The 27,298-nt window shown below is 44.3% G+C and overlaps 1 protein-coding gene across 1 annotated transcript in view; it reads left to right on the top strand.

Annotated features, from left to right (window-relative positions):
* Positions 1-8,229: 8,229 nt before the first annotated feature.
* Positions 8,230-27,298, top strand: part of MMP24 (matrix metallopeptidase 24) — a 144,685-nt gene continuing 125,616 nt past the window's right edge. Inside the window, exon 1 of the mRNA XM_083147585.1 lies at positions 8,230-8,749. Coding sequence (XP_083003711.1) covers positions 8,630-8,749 — 120 coding nt within the window. The 5' untranslated portion in view covers positions 8,230-8,629. The remainder of the gene's footprint in view (positions 8,750-27,298) is intronic.

Below are 27,298 nucleotides of genomic sequence, written 5' to 3'. Positions count from 1 at the left end.
TTGGAGTGTTTGTAAGACTTGGAGGTTGTAGCCCCTAACAACAAATTTTTCAACCACTTTGTTGGTGCTCTCCCGTGCGGCTTCCGCTGTGCTAGATATTCTGGCCACCCTTATTAATTGAGACTTAGGCAAGCCCATTGAAAACCACCGGCGAATCGCGGCGAATCGTATACGGCAAATCGCCAGATATTCGCTGTTCATTTTCAGCGAATTGGCTCCATTGAATAGGGCGAATTGTTTTTTCTGACAGAAAATTCGCCATTACCCCGGCGAATTGCCAGATTCACTGTAAAATACGGCGAATCTGAGGCATTGAATACTGCCCTCTGTCGGAGTGTTTTATTTAAAATTCATTAGCCATTAGCTATGCAATTGTCCTATTGAATATGCAATATAGACTAGCGCACCTCTTAGTATTTTTCATTTTATATATATATATATATATATATAGATGTCCTTAATTATCACTATGTCTATATAAAACTTTTTTACATTTTACTCAAATCCTTGGAGTGCCGCCTTATTTCCTCAAGCTCAAATTCAAGAGCCAAAGGAATCTGCAGGACATATATATATATTATATATATATATATATACAAATCCAATATTCAGCCGCACTCCAGCCTTGAAAAAACGAATCTTTTATTTTCAACACAGCAAACAGCAATGTTTCAATACTTAGCAGTATTTTCGGTACTCTTTACCTAGAAGAGCGCCCATCGCGGCCATCTCGGGCATTGAATGCACTAAAAAATCGGGTGCGATGCGACCGACGCGATGCCCGCGATTTCCCATAGGGAACAATGTTAAATGTCCCAATTGACCCGATTTTCCTGTTCAATGTCTCAATTGACCCGATTTTTCCATAGGAAACAATGTTAAATGGGCCACAGAGGCCAAATAGGCACCCTGAAGTGTGAAATGGCCCCTACAATTGTTAACGCCACCCCACGATCAACGTCAACCCGAAGCGTGGCGAGCGCAGCGAGCCCGCGAGGGGCGGCGGTACGCGTCCTATGACCTTTTCATACCCCCACTATCCACGTCGGCGTGGAGTTGAGAATAGAAAGTGTGGCGAGCGCAGCGAGCCACCGAGCCCGAAGCGTGGCGAGCGCACGCGGATACCTTCACAGGTATCCGCGTCCCCTCGCGGGCTTCACAGCTGTCCGCGTCCCCTCGCTGCGCTCGCCACGCTTCGGGCTCGGTGGCTCGCTGCGCTCGCCACACTTTCTATTCTCAACTCCACGCCGACGTGGATCGTGGGGGTATGAAAAGGTCGTAGGACGCGTACCGCCGCCGCTCGCCACGCTTCGGGTTCACGTTGGTGCCTATTTGGCCTCTGTGGGCCATTTAACATTGTTTCCTATGGAAAAATCGGGTCAATTGAGACATTGAACAGGAAAATCGGGTCAATTGGGACATTTAACATTGTTCCCTATGGGAAATCGCGGGCATCGCGTCGGTCGCATCGCACCCGATTTTTTAGTGCATTCAATGCCCGAGATGGCCCCGATTTTTTACTAACGATGCCCACGATCAAAATCGTGGGCGCCCTTCTAGGTAAAGAGTACCGTATTTTCCTCAGGCCTGAGAGGTGGACCGAAATGTTGATTATGCCACTAGGCTCTGCCATGCTGTCTGATTAATAATATAATACTGGTGAGTGACTCCATTCTTTTCTGCTATATATATATATATATATATATATATATATATATATATATATATACACATACATACACACACTATACCATTCCAAAGTTTTTGGGGTCATTAAGAAATGTCCTTATTTTTTTTTAAAGAAAAGCACAGTTTTTTTCAGTGAGGATAACATTACACTATATACATTGTTAATGTGTTAAATGACTATACTAGCGGCAAACGTCTGTTTTTTAAAGGAATATCTTCATAGGTGTATAGAGTCCCCTTTCCAGCAACCATCACTCCAGTGTTCTAATGAAGGATCCGGGTCTACACCAAAAAGGTAAACAACCATAAGGTCAACACCATTAGATCGACAAGCAAGAAGGCCGACAAGCAAAAAGGTCGAGATGCCAAAAGGTCGACATTCAAAAAGGTCGACAAGCATTCGGTGGACAGTGTCTAGGTTTTTTTAAGCCGACATGTGCCGACAGGCGGTATTTCATGCCCTACCATCCACTAGGGCGCGGTGGGAGAATAAAATAGTGTGCCGAGCGTAGCGGGGCACCATGCCCGAGGTATTGCGAGCGCAGAGAGCGATGCGAGGAGATGCGGTGCACTTCAAACTGTGTCCTTGTCGACTGTGTTGACATTCAGGTAAAAAAAGTGAAACCCAATGTCGACCTTTTGACTGTTGACCTAGACACTGTTGACCGAATGCTTGTGTCGACCTTTTTGCATGTCAACCTTTTTACCTGTCAACCTTTTTGCATGTTGATATTTCAGCTAAAGACCCTGATACCCAAAGGTCTAATTATAGACAATGAAGTAAGAGCAATTAGCAGCTATTGAGTAAGTTATTAATACGACATTAGACCTAGCAACTGCAATACCAGCTAGAGTCCCCTCATAAACATAGTACGTCTTACTAGACAGCTTCATATAGAAACAACAAAAAAAATCTTTATAAATAATTTTTTAAATATATATTGTTTTTAATCCATTAAATAAATATTCTTTTTAGTTTCCCTCACAACGGTATATTAACTGTCATCAACCACCTCCATTCTTTGTTTATCCCACATAACAGCAATGAGTATCACCTGGAATTTATTTTCACAGCCCCATTCAAAGGTAGGAACGTTTATCAACATGAGAGAGCCACCCTTTACCAAAAAAGGCAGTTGTCTACAATCTCCCCCCAACCTAATACAACGTTTAGCCATTTGTATACCCAGAAGGGCAAATAGCCCACATCAAAGATGGCGGCATCAGACTCATACCACTCCCACTGATCACGTATTTAACCTGAACAGTGACTAAAGCCCACACACTCTCCCTGAAGAAGACCCTCGTGGTCGATACACGTTGGAGCTACACTCAAACCATTCACAACAGCTTTTACCCACCACCCTAAGTCTCCTCCTGGCTGGGAGTAGAGCCCGCAGGAGAGACTGTGACGCCGGGCGCTCTAATCTCGCAATACCAGCACCCGGAAGTCGCGGTCTTCAGACATCCCTGTGGAGCCCGGCTGACTCGTGCAGCGCTTGCACGATCAAGCTGCGGCTTGGACCAGAAGACGGCGAGGGACACACGGAGGACCAGCAGAAGAACCAGCGGGAATCACAGGTGAAAGGTTTTCTGCAGAGGGGACGGGACCCCAGCCCCCCCGCACCACCAGCCTGTGTCAACCCGCACCTGCCCACCCCGCCAGCCACTCATAGACATTGGACTTTAACACACTGCTCCCCAACCCCAGCAGTGTGTCTCTGCCCATCCACACCCAGAGACTACCTGGCTTTTTTGCACACCCCCTTCCCCACCTGCCACGTGACTTTGCCCACCCAGAACCAGAGCCGAGCCTGGTAACCTGGATAACCCATTCCAACCCTGCCCCAGCCCCACTGAGCAATTTTGTATGTATGCACCTACTGGTATTTGACTGGATACGTGCAATAAACCATATCCATTGTTTGCAGCACACACCTGTCTCATTGTATTTGTCAGTAATTTGCAATACATTAGCACATTACCATTTAGAGACTATTGTTAGCGCAGGTCCCCTCCTCCCTTTTGCAATTCCAGTTTCTAGAGGGTGGGCCCCCTCTTGGGAGACCAGCAGCTTCATAGTCTTAATAGAATCTCCCGGAGGTGAGCACTACAACCCCTCCACAAAAGCATGTTGACATTTTTGCTTGTCGACCTTCTTGTTTGACGACCTAATGCTGTCGACCTAATGGTTGTCTACCTTTTTGCTGTAGACCCCTTGTCCCAGTTCCTTCTAATGGTATATTGTGTTTGCTCATCCCGTTAGAAGCCTAATGGATGATTAGAAAACCCTTGTGCAATTATGTTACAACAGCTGAAAACAGGTTTGCTTATTAAAGAAGCTATAAAACTGGCCTTCCTTTGAGCTAGTTGAGTATCACATTTGTGGGTTCGATTATACTCTCAAAATGGCCAGAAAAAGAGAACTTTATTGCGAAACTTGACAGTCTATTCTTGTTCTTAGAAATGAAGGCTATTCCATGCGAGAAATTGCCAAGAAACTGAACATTTCCTGCAACAGTGTTTACTACTCACTTCAGAGAACAGCACAAACAGGCCCTAACAGTAGAAAGAGATGTGCACAACCGAGTCTCAGATTGGCAGCCTGGGTGCTGTACTGCTCAGAAAATATACATACCTCCCAACATGACCCTCTCCAGGAGGGACACAATGCTCTGCTCCTGCACTTTCTTAATGTAGGATTACCCTCATCTGTGTTAAACAGGTTAATTGATAATAAAGGTTGCTTCAACAAAGGTTACTGCAATCATACATTACCAGGGAAGTGCAGGAGCAGAGCAATGTGTCCCTCCTGGAGAGGGTCATGTTGGGAGGTATGAATATATCATGGTTGCCTACCTGACCCTCTCCTTCAGGGAGAAAATGCTCTGTCCTTGGACTTCCCTGGTACTGTATGATTGCCATCACCTGTGGTGAAACACCTTTCTTATCAATTACCTAGTTCCTCACAGGTGATGGCAACCATACATTACCAGGGAAGTCCAGGAACAGAGAATTTTCTCTTTGAAGGAGAGGGTCAGGTAGGCAACCATGAAATATATGTACCCTGTGTCTGTGTCCCTCACCAGGATACATCTAGTGCACATATGTGCGTATTCTATATCTGTACTGTTTTACTTGTTACCTATCTGGCTGTTGCAATGACCTAGTGGCGCCACTGAATGGCTGTCTGGGTGCTGTGCAGCTCAGCAAATATATGTTCCCCATGTCTGTTTCCCTCATCAGGATATGCATATCTGTACGTGTGATATATATCAGGATATGCATATCTGTACTGTGTGAAAGGCGCTCACTAGGCTTGCCGAGGATGCCGGGGACAGAGCTTCATCTCCTGGGGACAGTATGGTGACTAGCTGCCTGGCGGGGACACTACACAGGGCTGCCACGGAGTCACTACGCTGACTATGCTAGGCAGCCATTGGGCTACGCTGACAATGTAGCTTAGCCTGCCGCCGTGAAACTACATATTTTATCAATATATCTTTATCTATCATCAAATGCCCACAAGAAATTAAGAACAGTTAACACAATTGAAATGTGTTCAGTACAGCATAGACAAGAACAAATGGAAAAGAGCAACATCAGAATACAGATCCGTGCTTCATTACAACCAATACTCCCACTAGTTATGTAAAGTAGGAATTGCCTCTGGAAACAAACTCTCTAAAACGTCTTATCCTACACAAAATCGAGCGATATCTCCTATTTGGTGGTAATAAGGAGAACAACTCTCCACTAGGGTGCAAAGGATCCCTCAAAATACGCTTCACTTTTGAGAGGAGCCGATTCCCATATACGTGTTGAATATTTGGTAAGGCAACCCCAATTATTCTACTTGCTATTGATACCACTCTGAAGAGTGGCAGAGCAAGAACCAAACCATACTAAAACACCGTAAGTGAGAACACTTTCAATAATACAACAATAGAACTTCACCAGAGAAAAAAATACAGATATAAGGCATAAATAAAGGGAAATATAATTATGCAAAATAATCCAAATGAGAGGGATACACTGCAAAAACCATGCGAGCCTAAGGTCTCATTGAGATAATGTGTCTAAGCAATAAATCCAGTGCGCTTCACATCTCAAGAGCTTTAGAGGGGTTTGCCTTACTCGCAATTTGTCCGCGCATGCCGCATCTGCAGTGACAAAGTCACAGCAGCACAACAAGTTCATATTATGTTGGAGAAATTGGCTGCCAGGGGCTATGAGAGAACAGGGCTGCTGCAAGCTAAGGTTAGGGCTTTGTTTCTACCACAAGAAAAATTGTGGCAATACAAGGATCAAAAATATTCAGGGATTGATAGGTTACCATGGGTTCAATCAAGCAAATATTGGTATTGGTCGAGTGGCCAAGAGTTTGTGGCCCTTGATTAAATCTGATCCTGCTCTTAATTTGGGTAATGCCAACATTATGCCCTGTAACTCATGGGGACTTAACATTAGAGATATTGTTATGAGAAATTATGTTACTAATTACATCAATGGGATAGTGTCCAGTTTCTAGGGACCAAACTAGGTTGTTTCAGATGTTTAAATTGTACGACTTGTTTCCTGACAGTAGGGACTTCTTTTTGTCATCCACACAGTGCCATCTGACATAGGGTTACATGTACTACTAAGTTCATTATTTATATGAATGTTTGCCCATGTGGGCTCCACTAGGTCAGAAAGATGGACCGCACACGGATGGCAGGACACCAATCATCGTTTAAAGCTGCTATTTTGAAGAGGTCCAGCAACCAGCAAGTAGTGCGCCACTTTATGGAAGGCAGACATTCAGTGGCGATGCTACGGTATATGGTTATTATTAATCATATCCCTCCAACACTTTGTATGGGGGATCGAACATTGAAACTCTTGAGATGTGAAGGGCACTGGATTAGACACATTGGTGCAGATGTATTAAGAGTGGCAAAGAGATAAACTGGAGATAAAGTGGAAGGAGATAACGCACCAACCAATCAACTCCCAACTGTCATATTTCACACACATCTGATTGGCTGGTGCGTTATCTCCTTCCACTTTATCTCCAGTTTATCTCTTCACCAGGCTTAATATATGCCCCATTATCACCTAAAGGCCTCAGTGAAACCTTAGACTTGCATTGTTTTTTTATAAGTGTATCCCTCTCATTTGGATTATTCTGCTTGATTATATTTCATTATATATATTTAATTATACCTTATCTTTGTATTTTTTGTATATGCTGTTTTCATGTTTTTAATTGTATTCCATGGCTGCGTGTCCTTTGCAACGATTACCTGTTGCTCGGGGCTGCGTGACGCTTAGCGATGTCTCCATGGTGATCACAGCGGCGTAGATGCGTGCGGACGTAGGCACGGTCGTGTAGTGATGACGCCACGCTCGAATGCCATAGGGGCCGCTGTGTACGGGGTGTGCATGTGTGTTTGGTATCCTTAATGCTGTACTGTCTTTTATGTCCTGATGAAGAAACTAATAAATGCTTTGAAACATTGACTATACTAGCCGTTTCCTGTATCGTTATTGCTGAGTGCCGCCATTGTGTGGGACTAAATAACTATACATTATGTATATGTACCTCCATGGACTATGGTGCTTTTTTTGTTATGCACATTATAACAGATGATCATGTGCAAAACTGAGAATGGCTTGCGAAAATCACACTTATCTGCAGCCAGCTGCAAATCCATACACAACTCACTCACCATTGAATTATTTTTCCAGACTGTATGTAACCCAGAACCTACTGTGCCTGCGCGATAGAACCAGGCTGATCGGGACCTGAGCTGACATCACACACACTCCGTGAAAATGCTTGGGCATGCCTGCGTTTTCCCTGACACTCCCAGAAAATGGGCAGGTGACACCCATGCGCACTACGATCCATGCGCATTGCACTGATTCCATAAACGGCCACCTTGATAAATCACAGGGCTGTGATCAGATCTGAATAACCCATAAAGAGCTGTTTCCCTTTACCACAATTCTGTTCATCTGTTCCACACACAGAACAGATATAGCTATTAATTTGGGATGCATCAGATGGGTGACGCTCATTATGTCCACAGAGACATAGAGAGTGTCGACCTTCAGTACCATTTATTTATTTATTTCATTTAACAAAAACAAAATGGAACTGAAGTACAGAGCAAACTAATTTCCTTTTACTTGTAGGTCTCCCTACTGTATATCACACCAGCCATATGGTATTTTCTTTTTACCAATTTAATACCAGAAATATGCTCTCTTCCCTTCCCAGTTCTAATATAAAAGTTATGCCAAATGAAACAAACACCTCCTACAGATGTTTAAGAAGTGGATAAAACAGTAAACAGGCCAGTGTGTAGCTATAGGTAGTGTGTGTGTGGGGGGTGTATATACGGACCTATAGGAATAGAGAGGATAAATATAGAGATGAATGAGTGGCACAGCAACATAACAACACTAGTGAAGGCTTAGTGTCCTCAGCATCAGCACCAGCATCCTCCTCCTCCTCCCCGCATCCTCCTGTGGCCCGGCCCCTCTCTGCCATTGGCCGGCACCGAGTGACTCCTCTGCTTGCTGCGCCTGTTACTAAGGCAGCATCTCTTCCCCCTGCCCGCTACTATGAGTAGGAGAAGCTGCCGCCGCCGCCGCCGTGTGATGTGAGAGCGGCTGCTGGTTGCTCTGTATGCCGAGGTCAGCCCCTCCCCGAGTCCCCGTTATTGTCCCGGGGATGGGCGCCTCACCTGCCCGCACAGCGCGGCCCTGGCTCCCCACTCTGCTGCTCCTCCGCCCGGCTGTAATGCTGCTTCCAAAGTAGCCCGCTCCCGCCGCCGGCAGCTGCAGCCCCGCACTGGCGGGGGGCCCCGCACTGTTACCTTCGGGTGTGTATGTGACGGCGTCACCCCCATGTAGCTGCTGCAGCTCCCCCCCACCCTGAGCCACCGTGATGGCTGAGACTGGCGTCCAGAGACGGAAACCGAAGCTGCTGGGATTGTGCATCAAGACCTGCTTCTTGCAGTTTTTTGTGGTTTCTGTATTTGGGGAAGAGAAGACCTTCATTGTGGAGGTAGGTCAGGCGGACTGTCTCTATACACTACCCTGCTCTATATGCACACACACATACATACAATCATATACACTGCCGTGCTACATACATACATACATACATACATACATACATACATACATACATACATACATACATACACTGCCCTGCTCTATGCACACACATACAGTATATATATACTGCCCTGGCTTTTATGCATACACATACATACATACATACATACATACATACATACATACATACATACATATATACATACATACATACAATATATACACTTCCCTGGCCTATATGAATACACATACTGTACATACAGTATATACACTGCCCTGCTCTATATGCATACAAATGCTTATAGTATATACACTGCCCTGGCCTTTATGCATACACATACACACATTATATACATTGCCCTGGCCTTTATGCATACACATACAGACAGTATATATACTGCCCTGGCTTTTATACATACACACACACACGCGCACACACACACACACACACACACACACACACACACACACACACACACACACACACACACAATATATACACTTCTCTGGCCTATATGAATACACGTACTGTATATACAGTATATACACTGCCTTAGCCTTTATGCATACACATACATACTGTACAGTATATACACTGCCTTAGCCTTTATGCATACACATACATACTGTACAGTATATACACTGCCTTAGCCTTTATGCATACACATACATACTGTACAGTATATACACTGCCTTGCCTTTATGCATACACATACATACAATTTATACACTTCCCTGGCTTTTATCCATACACATACATACAATATAAGTATATACACTGCCCTACTCTCTGCATACACATACATACAGTATATACACTGCCCTGCTTTCTGCATGCACATACATACAGTATAAAGTGTTACACACTGCCCTGGCTTTTAAGCATACATTCACAAACATACATACATATATACATACATACATACAGTTATACTGCCCTTTTTTCTCTATGCCTACACATACAGTATATACAGTTCCCTGCTCTTTATACACACATCAATACAGTATAATATACACTGGCATGGCCTCTTTGCACACACATACAGTATACACATTGCACCGTTCTGCTGATTTTGTATGATAGGAACAACCACAGCTGTGCTGGAGGGAATAGAACACATTACATTGCATTGTGGTGCTGCATGTACATGTTGTGGGCACATACCATGATCCTGACAGGCATGGTACCATGTTGCTTTGTATGCATTAGCTTTGGACAGTTATATTTTTCATATTTACATCACACTATGCTTTGTATGTGTGTTTATATACTGCATACATCATATATTGCTGTTTGGTATATGTGTATACATATCATACATACATCAGATTATTGCTTTGCTTGGAGTACTGTATATATTTATGTAAAGTATATATGTATAATGCATATATATATATATATATATATATATATATATATATCAGAAATTGCCTTGCTTGATATATGTATGTATAATGTAGATAGACATAAATATGTGTATATATTATACATGTTTCTGACTCCAGTGCTCAGCCGGCCTGCTGTGTGTGTTATACAGTACACTCTGTATTGTTTTCTAGCTACATAGAGATTGATTGGCTAAGCATTTCTACAGTGTATTGTATATGTACTGTATATAGGGCATCTTATACTGTGCGCAGACTAGATTTATAGTTAATTATGTAAATATTGTGCCTCTCTGGCCTACAGAGCTTGATGTTCATGGTGTTTAGGCAGCAAATGGGAAACCATAATACAAAAACAAACCTCAAGAATATAATAAAAAAGCACATTTTATTAAACAGGAGTAATTTCCTGACCAAAAAAACTAAATCTTTTACATTAATTTCATGTTATGTATCATACAATATATTTGTTAAATCCGTATAGCCAGGGGCGTAACTACCATAGGTGCAGGGGGTGCAGCTGCTATGGGGCCCAGAGCCGAAGGGGGCCCATCTTTGCTGTCAAACTGATGTTTTGCATACATTTATCACCATCAGTTGCTAAACAGGGGGCCCTTACAAACTTTTGCTATGGGGCCTACGGATATCTAGTTACGCCTCTGCGTATAGCGTAACATCATAGAGATTTGGGGGTGTTTCATAAGGAGATAATAATACATTCAATTTGTGTATTTCATTAGTGAAAAGTAAATACATAATACAATTATAATGTAGGAGCCTTGCAACCCACAGATTATTATGGTATAGATTAATTACTATGTAAAACATGATAAATTAAGTAAAGGTCTGAAATCAAATCTACTGTGTTTTTTTTTATTGTGAGTATTGCAGATCCTAGTCTAATACAATGTATAAGAACATAGAGATAGCTTGCAATTTTTTACCTGTATAACTACTTACAGTGTAGCATATGTATTTGCATAAGGTTTTGTAATATTTAAGTTACCTTTGGTCAAACCTCTATCTCTTTGACATACCTTAGGCATAGAAATAAAATAGCATGAACCGGATTTTGTTAAATTTAAGCAAGGGATAGAGAATGGTCTGTATTTGTGTCCTTCTAGAGCCCACTGGTATTTTAGAATTATTTACCTTTTCTAGACTAATAAAAAAAAGTATTTTCAGGACAGATTGCAGTTTAAAAAAACTGCATGATAGACTTATGGAATCCAGAGACAGGTTTTTCCAAAAATAGATATTTCAACAGACGATGTATAAATAGATAGGAGCAGGACCAAGGAAAAAGGAGGTGATCCTTCTGGCTGGGGCCAGCAATAGTCATACATCAGCATCCTTTGTTGCTAGACAAGCATTCTGTGTTGGTGGAGATCTGTTCTAACAAGTCATTGTTATTAGGCAATATACATTTCATCTACTGTTAAACATGTCCTTATAATAAAACTTTTTTCAAGTGGTAATAATGTTAAAATATATTTAAGCCTTGATCCAACATGTACATAAATTAAAGATTATATCAAACATATATTTACAAATTGTAATAGTTAATTCTCCTTAGAAAGGTTATTTCACATGGGTGTGTGTGTGTGTGTGTGTGTGTGTGTGTGTGTGTGTGTGTGTGTGTGTGTGTGTGTGTGTGCATATTACATGAATAGAAAACAGTAAAATGGTGCAAATAATTATATATCATATTTATTTTCATTTTGTAATAAAGTATCTCTAGCAGTGATTTTTACTGTCATATAAATAATAACTTGTAATAAATAAATAATATTGTGTTACCTATAGAATAAGGAATCATTGCTTTTTTTCTAGGAAAAATTGTGTTGCACTCACCTAAAGTTACAAGTTGATTAAAGATTTATGACAGCTCCCACAACTATGGATAATAGTGCAGTTACTCATTTATTCATTTCTACTATGATTTCACAGATTTCTTACTATTTCTGGAACTATAGTAGTTATTAGGATTAGACTAAAAAGCCACTGATACTGTGCACCTCGGTGTACCACCGCAAGATGATACTGTGTATCCTGATGTACCACCGTGATATGATACTATCTTCCCTGTTGGACCACTGCATGCTGATACCGCAAAAAAACCCCACTGAAAATAGTTATTAATCTGCGATATTAGCTGTTTAAAATATTTGATGGTTTTACAAGTTTGTCATTATATAAGTGATGCCTAATTTCCGTAGCTAGTGGCTTGATTTGAAACACGCATATAAAATAATAGTATGACACTTTTTAATGCGTGTTCTGACCGTGGGTAGTGGATCTACTTGTTTTCAGTGAGGAGAAAGGTAATTAGCTGTGAATAAGATGTGCATCACTGTTAGTGGCTAGAGAGGTTTTGAAAAGGGACAGTAAAGAATGAACACACACAGAGCTTTTTTAAATAAATCATACGAACAAGGGATGCATGAGTGGTGCTTTCGTCTAGGGGTGCAGCGCCCTGGGGTCTGCACCATTGCTGGCCCAGGACACTTGCATATGGCATGCTACTACAGAGCCTCTTGTAGCATCTACGGGATGCTCCAGACAGTGTTCTAGTTCCTAGAGCCAGTAGCACCGCCCTTAGATGTGAAATCATGACATCATGGGGGAAATGTCATAGGGTGAGAGAATCAGAAAGTTAGAGATCTAGTAAGAAATCTCAATTTTTTTTAAGACAGCAATAATTTTATACCAGTTTGATTTTGCAGTGTATATGATTGCAGCTTTAAAAAAACTAGAGATTTCTTACCAAATCTCTCACTTTCTGATTCTCTCACCCTATTACATTTCTAACCCATAATGTTTAGTTAGTGGGGCCGGCACAGGGCAGCATAGACTTTCATCATGGAGTTGTTAAGTTTATGGATCCATTCCCAAAAGAAGGCTAATTTGGGTCAGATCCATCAAATGTGAAGGAACGTTTTCCTATGGCTACAGTCCTTTTAACAGTTCTCATTGGAAATATTTTACATATGTTGTCCATAATAAACTTTCAACAATAATATGACTTACATGCTGAGTATTAATACAGATAGTGTATGTACTCTCTATACAGTACATCTGCTATGCATTTTCCTCAGTGGTGGGCCAAGATCTAGTTCCGCCATTTATTGATATAGGGGAAAAGGGGGATTATTCAAGAAGGATGTGATCAAGAAGGTTGCAGATGACATACAACATTTACAGGATATATGGCAGTTCCCACATGGAGCAGATAAAAGTGAAAGCTAAAGATATTGGTCTCTATCTGTACCCAGGAGGTAGTACCAACAGGAGCAAATGTTGATACATTTTGTGCCAAGTGGGCAGACAAAGGACCTCATTCAGGTCATTTTGCAGCTAGTCTGCTTTCGCACTGGGACGATGGTTTTGTAGTGCACATACGCATTTCTGCCCATGTGCATATGCAGGATGCATGCACACACGGCGTACATTCTTTTTGCTGGGTGCACACACCCAACATAGCGGGCGGGGGGCGGAGAGGGGTGTGGGGCGCTGGGCAGCCCCATTACCATATAGGAACGCCCAGGCCGTGACGCGGGAGTGGGCAGCTGACATCACGGGATGTCAGATGCCGGCCCATTTCCATCCCAGCGTGCATGCATATGAAGTGACTTGAAAGTCACTTTTATATGCGTACACCTTCCACATGTTTCGATGGTCGGCGACCATCGATAGATGTGGTGTTCCACGCAGCATTCGAGTGGATGTATATGTTAAACATCCATTCCCAGCCTGTGCGTGGGAACACACTCTGGGAGTGGGGGCGAGTGGCCCGGCATTTGCCGGGTGGGGTTTGGTGAAATCAACCAGAGTAAACCCCAAAGTTTGTCACGACCGGGAACCCTCTGCCTCTTGTAAGAATTTATTTCTTTAGAATAAATTGACTCGCCCCATTGCATAAAAATCTAGAAAATGTCTTCCGTGACTTCAAAACATTAAAGACAGCACAGCTTCTGGAAGAGTCTCAAAATAATACAGTAGGCTTGGCAGAATATTCACTTCGTTCACCATCATCTTACCCAGCCATGAAAGAATCAATGGTTTCCAGGAAGTAATATAATTTGTTATCCAATGTAAAAAATGTTCTTGTAGAAATATTCATAGGAAGCTGTTGGCCGGGTGCTTGATCTTTTTTGGTTTACCATTTCAGGTGAAACAATGAAGTGTGGTAAGCTGTATCTGGTGGAGCCAGCAATACAGTATGAAGTGTTAGGGCTTTCCACTTGGAATAGTTTCTTTTGTATTGCTAGACTCTGATACAAGCCTGTGAGCCTTTTAATATTGTTAGACATGGGGCCTGATTCTGGTTGTTTTGCAAAAGCAAACTCCTTCTTTAATGGCAAAACCATGTGCACTGCAGGTGGGGGCAGGGCCGGATTAAAGGGTGGCTCAGTACCCCTGGAACCCCCTCTATCTAGGGCCCCCTGTGGTCGGCAAGAATTGAAAAACATTTTTTTTTAAGCTAAAGGTTCTGTGCATGGGATTGGGGTACTGCTGCAGTTTCACCTAAGATGACCAAAAGGAACACAAAAGGTTTTTTCGGGGCACACTTTAAAAGTAATAGATTTTTTCAATAAAAATTAACTGTTATTATAATACTAAGCTAAAATATCAGCGCATTTTCATAATACATATATTTGATTTAAAGAAAATGACATACTGTGTACATACATACATACATACATAACACACTTAGTGAAAATAATACAGTCACATTCTTGTGATACGAATAAAGTAACAATCAAGGGCGAATAATGGTTATGTGGTTGTTAACTCCTTTAATTACGTAAGTTTTTAATGGTTACTCATAGCAAGTAGTATTAGAGGGATATAGTTCAATGATGCATGACACAATCACCCCAAAGTCCTCAATAAATAAATAATTTGACTGATCATCTTTAAAAATATGTGACAGTCCTCCAGAGTGTGATGTATTGTCCCTAGTAGTGGGTGCCTGGTCCCAGAAGATGGGCGAAGAGATAGATGGAGCTCCTCCAACTGAACAAATGGTGCTCCTGCTGTCTGGGTGAGTTATGGCACTGAGTATTCCCTGTTAGTCCCCCAAACAGGTACTATCCCAGGGCCGTCTTTTCGTATGGGCTTAATTAGCACTTACCCAGGGGCCCCAGGTGCATTTCCAACTTCAAAGCAGCCGTCCACATCCGACCTGTTAATTGCAATTCCCAGTCATATTTCTCAGGTTCTCTCTGACAGAGTTTTTCTGAGAGTATGTTCCACAAGCTGGGACTCTCCCCTTTCTGTCCACACTAGCTTCTTGTCTCTATCATACCCAGAACCAGAGATATCAGCCTTGCAGCAGACGGTCCCTGCTCCAGCTCCAAACGTCTGGTACAGTTTTATATTTTTGCCAATGGATTGCTCTGGCTCCTGATCTCTAATCCCCAAGTTCCCAGCACCTCCTGAAAGTTGGGACTCTAGGTTTTTATACTATTGAAGGCTAAGAAATCTATTTCCAGACAATGGCGATATCTGCAATCAAACAAGCTGCCCTTCCACCGGAAAATGACGAATATTAAGCCCACTCCATTATCCAACCCTCCCCTGCGTATAAAACACCCCCTACCTCCCTGGAAGTCATTTACAAGGGACCCTTCATTCAGCTCAGTGCCCCCTTCCACACGTTAGTGTTCACCCTCCCACCACCTGTGCAGTAAAGGAGTAATTAGCAGAAGTTACAGCTCCAGGTCCTACATGTTGATTGGAAGATAGAGCACCCCCTGCCACCCGTGGGACATCAAAGCTGCTGCTGATAGCACCCCCCACCCCTAGGAGGGGAGAATGGGAAGGGCCCCAGTGCATTGCATTGCCCAGGGGCCCACACTGCTGTTAAGACGGCCCTGTACTATCCCGGACAGTAACTGCTTAGCTTCTAAGTTCGGGTGGAATCAGGTGGCCCAGTGATGTGTGGCCATAACGTTCCTTGTAGATGAGAGGGGCAACAATTTCCTTAACAAGGGCTAAGTTGTGCTTATGCTTATATCATCCACAAAGAGGCTACGTAACAATCTAGTTTTATAGTTAAAAGCCCGGGATTCTTAGGTTCTAACCTATTGTACTCCTTTCCAATTCCACTCATAATTTTAATTTCCTTTTATGTTTTATGTACCAGGGACTAACATATTTCTACAGGATCTAGAATTACCTAATTTGGGGTTTGTACCTAAATTACCTATTTTATTTCTTTATTTACAGTTCCTTATATAGCGCAGCAGATTCCGTTGCGCTTTACAATAGTAGACAGTGATAAAACAAACTGGGTAACAACAGACAGACTTGGAAGTTAGTGTGACTATTCGAAACTAAAAAAAACTAATTCTGGGGCAGATTTATTTAGCTTGGTGAAGTGGTAAAGTGACCGCCCAATCAGCTCCTACCTGTCATTTTTCAAACCCAACCTGTAGCATGGCAGTTAAGAGCTGATGGGCCAGTGATAAAAACCAGCCACTGTATCACTTCACCGAGCTTAATACATCTGCCCCTCTGTTACTAAAGTTGAAACATATATATTTACTGCAGAAATATGTGGAATGTGTATTTTGCATAAGTAATTCATATTATATACAGATAAGTCCACACTCATTCGCTCAGCCGGCCCACTGATGCAACCCGTTTGCCAGGGATGCGTGAGTGTCTCACAAGCTCGCACATCCACTGCTGCGAATGGGGCACGCGAGTGCCTCATGCGTACGAGAGCCTCATTCGCACTGTGTCACGCTGAATTGTGCTCCTGGAGCTGCTCCAATAAGCGTGGTTCCATCTGTAAGGATAAGTCCTTTTACAGTGCTGTATGGTGTACGCAGTGACACTGCAGGATCCTGAGATTTATTTGCTTCTATGAGAAATCTAAGGCTGCAAAGTGTTCACAGCCTCATGCAGCATAGCCCTCCCATGTTGCATGCGTATCACAGTGGCAAACACTGCAAGGCCGTAGGTGAACACATCTAAAGCGGCATCACAAGGGAGGTGCAGGGTGTGCGGCCTGATACGGCGCTGGCTCCTGCTCACTGAAAGGAGACAGGTGCTGGACTGCACCATTATGAGCAATAACCAGCTCCTGTCACAGTGTAACATACGTGGGTTGCCACTCCCATGAAGTCATGCCCCTAGGCCTGGATTTAGCACTAGGCCCATGAGGCACAGGCCTAGGGGCGGCATATTCTATGAGCGGCAGCAGGCAGCCAGGCTGCCTGTGAGTTACACTGAGGTGGCAGCACTGGGATCGGATGGCCGAGTGGAGTGGGCAGCGGCAAGTGACGAGCAGCGCTGCCCGCCCAGAGTCGCACAGGAAGGACTGCAGTCCTGCCGTCATCCCAGCACGGCTCCACTCGGCTCACAGCCTGAGCTGAGACACTACACGGCACCTATCCTCACCTCCTCCCGCCCACCTTCTCCTCTTCAACATATATAAATATATATAGGTGTAACTGTGTTTTCCCCAGTGATTATTCGGTCATATTTTTACTCAGATGCTGTGCTATGTGTTTTTTACATTTTTTTTATTGGACATTAAATTGCTGACTATACTGAGGTGTGCTGTCTGTTATATGTTAACCTTTGGGTTGTAATATTTTTTTTTTTTTGTAAAAATATATATGTATGTATAACATAACATAATGAATATGCTAAATGGGGGTGGGGGGGTGGGCAAACAATGACCCCTAAATTCGCCCCTGCATGCCCCTGTCCCATGAAGCCGCATTACGTTTTTAGTGACCACCACCCCAGGTGTGGAAGGGGTGAGTGATGCCACTACACATCTTTGATAAAGGCATAGTGTTTCAAACAATGATATGCTTGGTTATATTTTTATGCAATGCATACATTGCTAAACTGACATTTTTAAAACCTCTAAAATTCTAAAACAAAGCATACATTGCTAAACTGACATTTTTAAAACCTCTAAAATTGTAAAACATCGCACATCGAGTCCCAGAGTGCCCGTCCCTCTGTGCCCCCTCGCAACCATGCAGACACATCCCCTCGCATGTGCCCACAGCAGAAGAAATCATTCGATAATCGGGACCATCAAATGATTTCTCCTGGGCTCACAAATATAAGTCAGTGGTGACGGGGCTGGCGGCTGACGTCATGTGATGTCAGCCACACGCCCCTGGCACACTGCATACCGCCCACATTTGCATGGGAATGCCCAGCACAAATGCGCATGTGCAAACCTGACCATCGGGGCAAGGGCCGATTTCTGATTACTGCAAGTGAACCAGAATCGTCCCCTTTGACCTTTCTACTGCTGTCCTGAGTTTACCAGCAGCAAGCGCAGCAAGCATGTGGTTCTATATCGACCATCAAATTTCTACTCAGACCGTATTGATTCAAATCATGTAACCATATCTTCTACAGCAGTATGGGAAAGTTCACTAGTAATCACATAAAAATCAAGTTGTATCTTTTTTTTTTCTTTCTGGAGATAAAATTTCCAAACAATAATAAGATAACATCACCAATCAATAATGACATCAGCCTGTGCTTTCTCCATCATCAAATTGTAAAGTAATTTACCAGAAAAAATGACTGTTGACTAATGGACTAGATACATTTAATGCAAACATTATATGTCCTCTGTGGATTTGCCTGGTAATACTCATTAAAATATAATTATAACTTAACTTATGCTGTAGATCAGTTTTTTTAGACATTTGGGTTTACACACAAAGAAAAATACTGCAAATGTACTGAGACCTATAGCAGCCAATCATTACTGATATTGATACATCCAGTTGAATCCAGTTGCTGGGTTCTACTTCACATGTTTATCAACTCACAAGATTAATACTTTTCTTTTTCATTTATTTAAAGGTGTGGTGCAATCAATCTACAGTATACAGTATGCAAAGTATTCAACAATGGTGCTATTGTGTCCCGTGGTGAAGTCTTTGGGTCCTCTCCAAAAGAATAAGGGTCCTTTTTTTATGGGAAGATGATTTTTTAGGAACAATATCCTATGCAATTAGTGATCACCCAGTGATGAGCCCTGAGGCAGCAGTTAACGCAGGGTTGACGACTTTATTATTCTCCTCTCCGGGAGAAGCCCGGAGAGGAGAGTTTCAGCAGCCGCTCAGGGGGCGGGGCTTAAGAGTGACATCACTAAGCCTCACCCCCATGATGTCAAAACACCAAATTCACGGATCTCAGTGGAGGGGGCGGGGCTAAAATGACGCGATTGTGCCGTTTTAGCTCCGCCCCCTCCTCTGAGACCCGAGGATTGCGGCATTTTAATGCTACGATCCGGGGGACAGCGGGGGTCTCCCCTGAATCCGGGAGCGTTGCCCACCCTTCCGGGGGGGGGGGGGGGGCGGGAGGGGGTCACGATTTTCGGGAGACTCACGGAAATTCCGGGAGGGTTGGCAACCCTGAGTTAAAGCTGATTTCTACTCATAGCTCTCGTACCTGCAGATATAAATATTACATTTGGGAGTGGGACTTCCTCAGGGCTGCTCACAGGTTGATAACAGGTCTCTAATTTAATAGACCATTGTCCCTGAGACATCATCTTCCTGTGATAAAGGCCCTTTATTTTTTTGGAGAAGACCCGAAGACTTCACCACACATAGCACCTTGTTTGAAAACTTTGAATACTGTGGAAATTTATTGTACTGCCCCTTTAAATTAAATTATAACTATGGTTTTTCAGGTGGGTTAAGTTCGAGGAGACCCAGATGAGTGGATTCCCAGAAAAAGTTCTTCAACAAATAACTTAAATATGTAAATATGAATTTATTGGATACTTAGCTAAGGTAATTTGATTAATTCAGCAGATGTCCAATACTGCAATCACATCAACAAACTCAGGAGCCCCGCCCTCTGCGTCTAGAGGCTGCATTATTTTCAGATATTCTTGGCAATTCTGCAGTCAGTGTTTTCTTCCAGGCATGAATATATCTAACACTGACACTGAGTCCAGTTTATATAGGCTGCGGAACTCCTTACTAAGCTATTTCATAGTTATATATTTCAAAGTCTAAATGAGGAAATAATATAAATGGTAAAAACCAGTAAGGTGCACTGTTGCCTCAGTTTTGAATTTTGGGAATAACATCTAAATACAATGTATAACATATATTAAAGACACAATGTGAACAATATTGTCCCAGGATTAAGAAGTAAGGACTCTAATGATGATATAGTTACCACTAAAAAACACTTATCTGGTTTGGTCTCGTATAACCAGACAATGTTGTTCTTAGAAATATCTGTCAGAAACAAAACATTTGTCACGAGATGGGTGTGTGGAATCAGTCGTGACTGGAGTGGTCAGATGGTGGGTTTGATGGTGTTGTGCGGATCTCAGGAAGAGAGGCGTGACCAGTCGGAGATGGGTTAACACGAACAGGTTTATTGAATGAACTCATACAACGGATAAAATAACCAGGTTCAATAATTCTTTGAGGACAAAATAATAAATAGAAGCAAGTCTCTGATAAATAGCAAAAAGATGGCAGTCCTTTGCAAAATAAACAAGATGGCAGTCCTTTGCAAAATAAACAAGAATACGTGCAGGAAATTCGGAGAGGACAAGACAATGTTCAGGATTTGAGTTTAAAGAAAAAGAAGGATACCTGAAGATTAGACGATTGGACGATTGAGAATTGGATGGTTGGATGACTGAAGATTGGATGGTTGGATGACTAAAGATTGGATGGTTGGATGACTGAAAATTGGATGGTTGGATGACTGAAGATTGGATGGTTGGATGACTGAAGATTGGATGGTTGGATGACTGAAGATTGGATGGTTGGATGACTGAAGATTGGATGGTTGGATGACTGAAGATTGGCTGACAGCTGCTGGGATCAATATATATATATATATAGCTGGACCAGAGTTGGTGAACTGTAAGCACTGTAGAGCTGACTGGAGAATAACCAGAGACTGGCCTGGAGTTGGAGGATAGCAGTGTAGCAACTGATGAGGGTCTGGATACAGCTGAATGGCAGGATTACTGGAAGCTTCACAGCAGAGATGTAGCACACAATAGCTGGGTGCAGGTCAGGAAACTGTGGAGTACCTGGTATCAGGACATGGTAGCGACTTTGCTGAGAGCAACCTCTTAGTCCAGGAGCTGAATATTTAAACCCCCTGCCTTGCACTGATTGGATGAATATGCAGGCAGCAATTGCAATAGCAGAAATGGACTCTGAATGGAATAGTTGGTGCATAAGAGGACAGCTATCATGACTTCAGCAAACAGGCAATCAGGGAGTTAATAGCTGATCAGGAGTTTCTGAGCAGATAGGGTTGTCACAGGTGTGCAATTAGCAGCACACAGACTTTCATTGAATGTATGGAAGCAGAAGTGCAGGCTGGAATATCCTGAGAATGCAGCAACTGGAGAGAACATGCTGAACAAAGGTGCAGAAATAACTAGGTATGTGACAGTACCCCCTCCTTCATGGGTGGACTCCGGACACCCTTACTGGCACTTCAGGAATCTTGAAACGATATCTCTGTTGGATTAACTGGAACCACTATTAAAGAAAATCTTGAGATATGAATTTCTTCTGAAGTGGAATCAAGATCTACGACGATTTTTTTTTTTCTTATGAGAACGTCTTGATCTTCCAGAGGGAGGTGGAATCTTAAGTTTAGAGAAGCATTTATCAGGTAACACAGGGCCTCCAAGGAAAGGAGAAACTTCATAATCGGAGTCAAATTCAGATTCTGAGTCTAGATCTGGAGTTAAACTTTGGCCCTTATTCATAGATTGGTAACTTTCTGGTGGATTGCTGAGGTAACATGCAGCAGAAGAACCGACACATATTGTGGGAATTGAAGAGTTGGGATATTGATCAGAGGAAGAATGGTGAGTACTTGAAGGTCTAAGCAAATCCACACCGGAATGGGATAAGGAAGTGCAGCCGATTCTCAAGTCCATAGATGATGATTCTGGAGGACCATGGTTCTTAAAGGTTTTGAAGGCTTTAGTTTCTCGATCCTTGGATTCTTGAGATTGTGAAGATGGCAAAGGAAGAGAGGTCTGGGCAACTAGAGAGCCTTTAACTGGATAATTAGAGTGCTTTGTGGAATTCACATGGGATGCCTTTGGTCCAAACCTTTTACAAACGGCTACAGTAAAGGTCTTTAAGGTATGGAGCACAGGATCATTGGATTCCCAGAGTGGATTTGCCCATTCCAGGGCTTCACCTCTGAAGGCCAGAAATAAGTATCTAACTATATTGGTCAGAGTAATGCCGCAGGTTGGGTTTGACTCCATCATAGACAGATATCGGTGAACTAGGATACTGTATTGCTGGAGATCTCCATCAAAGAATACAGGAGAAGAGTCTTCGGGGGGTAACACCGTGTCACTTGATGGTTTCATTGAAGAACTTGTGTCTGCTTTCGGTTCTCCCGGTTGGGAAAGAGCACTTACAAGTTCCGTGGCTGTACATACTGATGACTGGGTTAACATCCCAGACTGCTTAGACAGGACCAAACCTGTGGATGGTCTCAACTGAGCAAGAGACTCGGAAGACTTTGACAGGGCTATGGTCTCAGATGGTTTTTGCAGGGCAGGCACCTCAGATTCGTCAGAGAAGGCAGGAACCACAGGAATGGCTGGAACAACCTCAGGCCCAAAGGCCAGGGTAGAAGTAACCTCAGACCCGGAGGCCAGAGCAGAAGTGTCCTCAGGCCCGGAGGCCAGGGCAGAAGTGTCCTCAGGCCCGGAGGCCAGGGCAGAAGTGTCCTCAGGCCCGGAGGCCAGGGCAGAAGTGTCCTCAGGCCCGGAGGCCAGGGCAGAAGTGTCCTCAGGCCCGGAGGCCAGGGCAGAAGTGTCCTCAGGCCCGGAGGCCAGGGCAGAAGTGTCCTCAGGCCCGGAGGCCAGGGCAGAAGTGTCCTCAGGCCCGGAGGCCAGGGCAGTAGTGTCCTCAGGCCCGGAGGCCAGGGCAGTAGTGTCCTCAGGCCAGGAGGCCAGGGCAGTAGTGTCCTCAGGCCCGGAGGCCAGGGCAGTAGTGTCCTCAGGCCCGGAGGCCAGGGCAGTAGTGTCCTCAGGCCCGGAGGCCAGGGCAGTAGTGTCCTCAGGCCCGGAGGCCAGGGCAGAAGTGTCCAAAGGCCCAAAGGCTTGGGCCGACATATCAGACTCTCCTCCTGGGTCCTGGATACACAAGACCCCCTCCAGGAGCAGGACACTCTGATTCACCCCCTCCTGGGGCTGGACACTCGGATTCACCCCCTCCTGGGGCTGGACACTCGGATTCACCCCCTCCTGGGGCTGGACACTCGAAATCCCATCTTGGGGATAGACACAGGAACCCCTCTTCTGGGACTGGAGACAGTGAACCCCCTCTTGGGGCTGGAGACTGAGAGCCCCCTCTTGGGGCTGGAGACTGAGAGCCCCCTCTTGGGGCTGGAGACTGAGAGCCCCCTCTTGGGGCTGGAGACTGAGAGCCCCCTCTTGGGGCTGGAGACTGAGAGCCCCCTCTTGGGGCTGGAGACTGAGAGCCCCCTCTTGGGGCTGGAGACTGAGAGCCCCCTCTTGGGGCTGGAGACTGAGAGCCCCCTCTTGGGGCTGGAGACTGAGAGCCCCCTCTTGGGGCTGGAGACTGAGAGCCCCCTCTTGGGGCTGGAGACTGAGAGCCCCCTCTTGGGGCTGGAGACTGAGAGCCCCCTCTTGGGGCTGGAGACTGAGAGCCCCCTCTTGGGGCTGGAGACTGAGAGCCCCCTCCTGGGGCTGGAGAAACCGAACCCCTTTGTGGAGGTGTATATACTGAACCCCCATCTGGGGATGAATACCACGAACCTCTTCTTGAGGCTGGAGACGCTGAACCCTCTTTTGGTCCTGAAGATTCTGGATCCCCTTCTGGGGCTGAATACAGCAAACCCCTTCTTGAGACTGTAGATGCTGAACTCCCTTCTGGGGTTGAAAAGGCTGAACCCCCTCTTGGGGCTGGAGACGGGATACTCGTTCTGGATCTGAAGCACAAGATACCCCTGCTGGGGCTACGGTATCGGACAACCCTCCTGAGGTTAATAAGACAGACACTTGCTTTTGGGCTGAAAATCCTGAGACACCACTTCCAGTAATGGATACAGGAACCTTCCCAGGAGCTCTGTGGACAGCAGTAAAACCATGTTTGGCCAAGATGATCTTTGTTCTAGGGCCCCAAGTATTAACTCGGGTTTCTCTCTGAACTGAAACGGGAGGAATCTTCCCATTCCTGGGCAGACGTAGGGAACAATCTCCTATGAAATGGTCTGAACCACCACAATAGAAGCACAGGTCCAGCTGCCTGCGCCGCTGATGTTCTTCGTCAGACAGCTGGGCTCGTGGTCTGCTTCGTGGTATGTCCTTAAAAGGCTTATGAGAGGATTTCTCAGGAGTACTTGGAAGTGTAGTGGAAGGTCCTTTGAGCGCAGTTCTACTGGAAAGGGGTACCAAAGAACTGTCCAACAAGGTGGAGACTACAGAAAAAAATTTAGACGGTAATTCCTGTAGTTGATTCAGTAACTGGTGGAAAACCTTTAATGTCTCTGATTTTGGCTCTTTAAAGGTACAAGCAGAACTAAATTCCTGACGGGAATGCAACGGACTTATGACAGGCCTGCTATTCACAGAAGTTTCATCATCCTCCCTTGGAGTAGCCAGGTAGTCAGGAGGTAGAGATGATGAGGCCATATGACATGCGGCTGCAGAAACAGATGTGACGCGTGAGGATTCATTACCTGGCAAGGATTGCTGCAGCTTACAAGAACAACCAGATAAGTCTTGCCAGAACTTTGTGAGTAAGAACTGAAGATCAATCTGTCTCTCCATGCTGGCACCAGGATCTAGACAACCCACACTTCTCACACTCTGGTCACTGACCAAGTCCATGTGCTCTCAGCAAACTGTCACGAGATGGGTGTGTGGAATCAGTCGTGACTGGAGTGGTCAGATGGTGGGTTTGATGGTGTTGTGCGGATCTCAGGAAGAGAGGTTTATTGAATGAACTCATACAACGGATAAAATAACCAGGTTCAATAATTCTTTGAGGACAAAATAATAAATAGAAGCAAGTCTCTGATAAATAGCAAAAAGATGGCAGTCCTTTGCAAAATAAACAAGATGGCAGTCCTTTGCAAAATAAACAAGAATACGTGCAGGAAATTCGGAGAGGACAAGACAATGTTCAGGATTTGAGTTTAAAGAAAAAGAAGGATACCTGAAGATTAGACGATTGGACGATTGAGAATTGGATGGTTGGATGACTGAAGATTGGATGGTTGGATGACTAAAGATTGGATGGTTGGATGACTGAAAATTGGATGGTTGGATGACTGAAAATTGGATGGTTGGATGACTGAAGATTGGATGGTTGGATGACTGAAGATTGGATGGTTGGATGACTGAAGATTGGCTGACAGCTGCTGGGATCAAGATATAGCTGGACCAGAGTTGGTGAACTGTAAGCACTGTAGAGCTGACTGGAGAATAACCAGAGACTGGCCTGGAGTTGGAGGATAGCAGTGTAGCAACTGATGAGGGTCTGGATACAGCTGAATGGCAGGATTACTGGAAGCTTCACAGCAGAGATGTAGCACACAATAGCTGGGTGCAGGTCAGGAAACTGTGGAGTACCTGGTATCAGGACATGGTAGCGACTTTGCTGAGAGCAACCTCTTAGTCCAGGAGCTGAATATTTAAACCCCCTGCCTTGCACTGATTGGATGAATATGCAGGCAGCAATTGCAATAGCAGAAATGGACTCTGAATGGAATAGTTGGTGCATAAGAGGACAGCTATCATGACTTCAGCAAACAGGCAATCAGGGAGTTAATAGCTGATCAGGAGTTTCTGAGCAGATAGGGTTGTCACAGGTGTGCAATTAGCAGCACACAGACTTTCATTGAATGTATGGAAGCAGAAGTGCAGGCTGGAATATCCTGAGAATGCAGCAACTGGAGAGAACATGCTGAACAAAGGTGCAGAAATAACTAGGTATGTGACAACATTGTAATTCAGCTTATAATGAAAAACACATATATTTTCCCCTTCTTGTCCTATTATACCACCATATTATATTCATATAACACCCACTACACTTCTAAATATTATTATCACTATGAAGTGGCAGGATGCAGGCTGTATACGAGAGAGCTGCCTACCTTTCTGGGCAGTGGGAGACTAGCTCAAAAATTGGGATTAATACTTGCTGCTTCTGGAAGGTAGGCAAGCATGGACAAGGGTATTTATCATTTGCATTAAAATATTGATGCACATAAGCAACACAGCTGCTAAAGTATAGCACATGACTGTACAGTCACATGTCCGCAACTTTATGTTCAGCTGGGGCTTTATTGATTTGTTTTAAAATATTCTGAATTCTGCAGCACTCTGCAATCAGTTGGGGCATTAATTGAGTGGGAGTGTTCTTATTGGTCGTTATAGGTTTAAATAGGCGGTACTTGTTTCCTGTCTGGGCGCCCACGATCATAATCGCGGTCATCGGGGGTAAAATCGGGGCCATCGCGGGCATCGCGGCCGATAAAAAATCGGGTGTGATGTGCCAGACGCGATGCCCGCGATTTTCCCATAGAGAACAATGTTAAATGCTTCAATTTACCCGCGATGACCGCGATTTACCATAGGAAACAATGTTAAATGGATCAATTTCCCCAAATTATCATAGGGAACAATGGGAAATGGGGCAAAAACACCCCTGAACATAAAAATATCCCCCCAAAAGTAGTTGACGCCACCCCGCCATCAACGCGAACCCGAAGCGTGGCGAGCGCAGCGGTACGCGTCCTCCGACCTTTTCATGCCCTACTATCCACTAGGGCGTGGAGTGAGAATAGAATAGTGTGGCGAGCGCAGCGAGCCACCGAGCCCGAAGCCTGGCGAGCGCAGCGAGCCCCGCGAGGGGACGCGGATACCTTCACAGGTAAACGCGTCCCCTCGCGGGCTTCCCAGGTGTCCGCGTCGCCATGGACACCTGGGAAGCCCGCGAGGGGACGCGTATAACTGTGAAGGTATCCGCGTCCCCTCGCGGGGCTCGCTGCGCTCGCCACGCTTCGGGCTCGGTGGCTCGCTGCGCTCGCCACACTATTCTATTCTCACTCCACGCCCTAG

Source organism: Crinia signifera, chromosome 6 (genome assembly GCF_055691185.1).
Source record: "Crinia signifera chromosome 6, ASM5569118v1, whole genome shotgun sequence".
NCBI classification, from domain to species: domain Eukaryota; kingdom Metazoa; phylum Chordata; class Amphibia; order Anura; family Myobatrachidae; genus Crinia; species Crinia signifera.
Note: the sequence above shows the minus strand (reverse complement) of the source record. Positions and strands in the feature narration are given on the sequence as shown.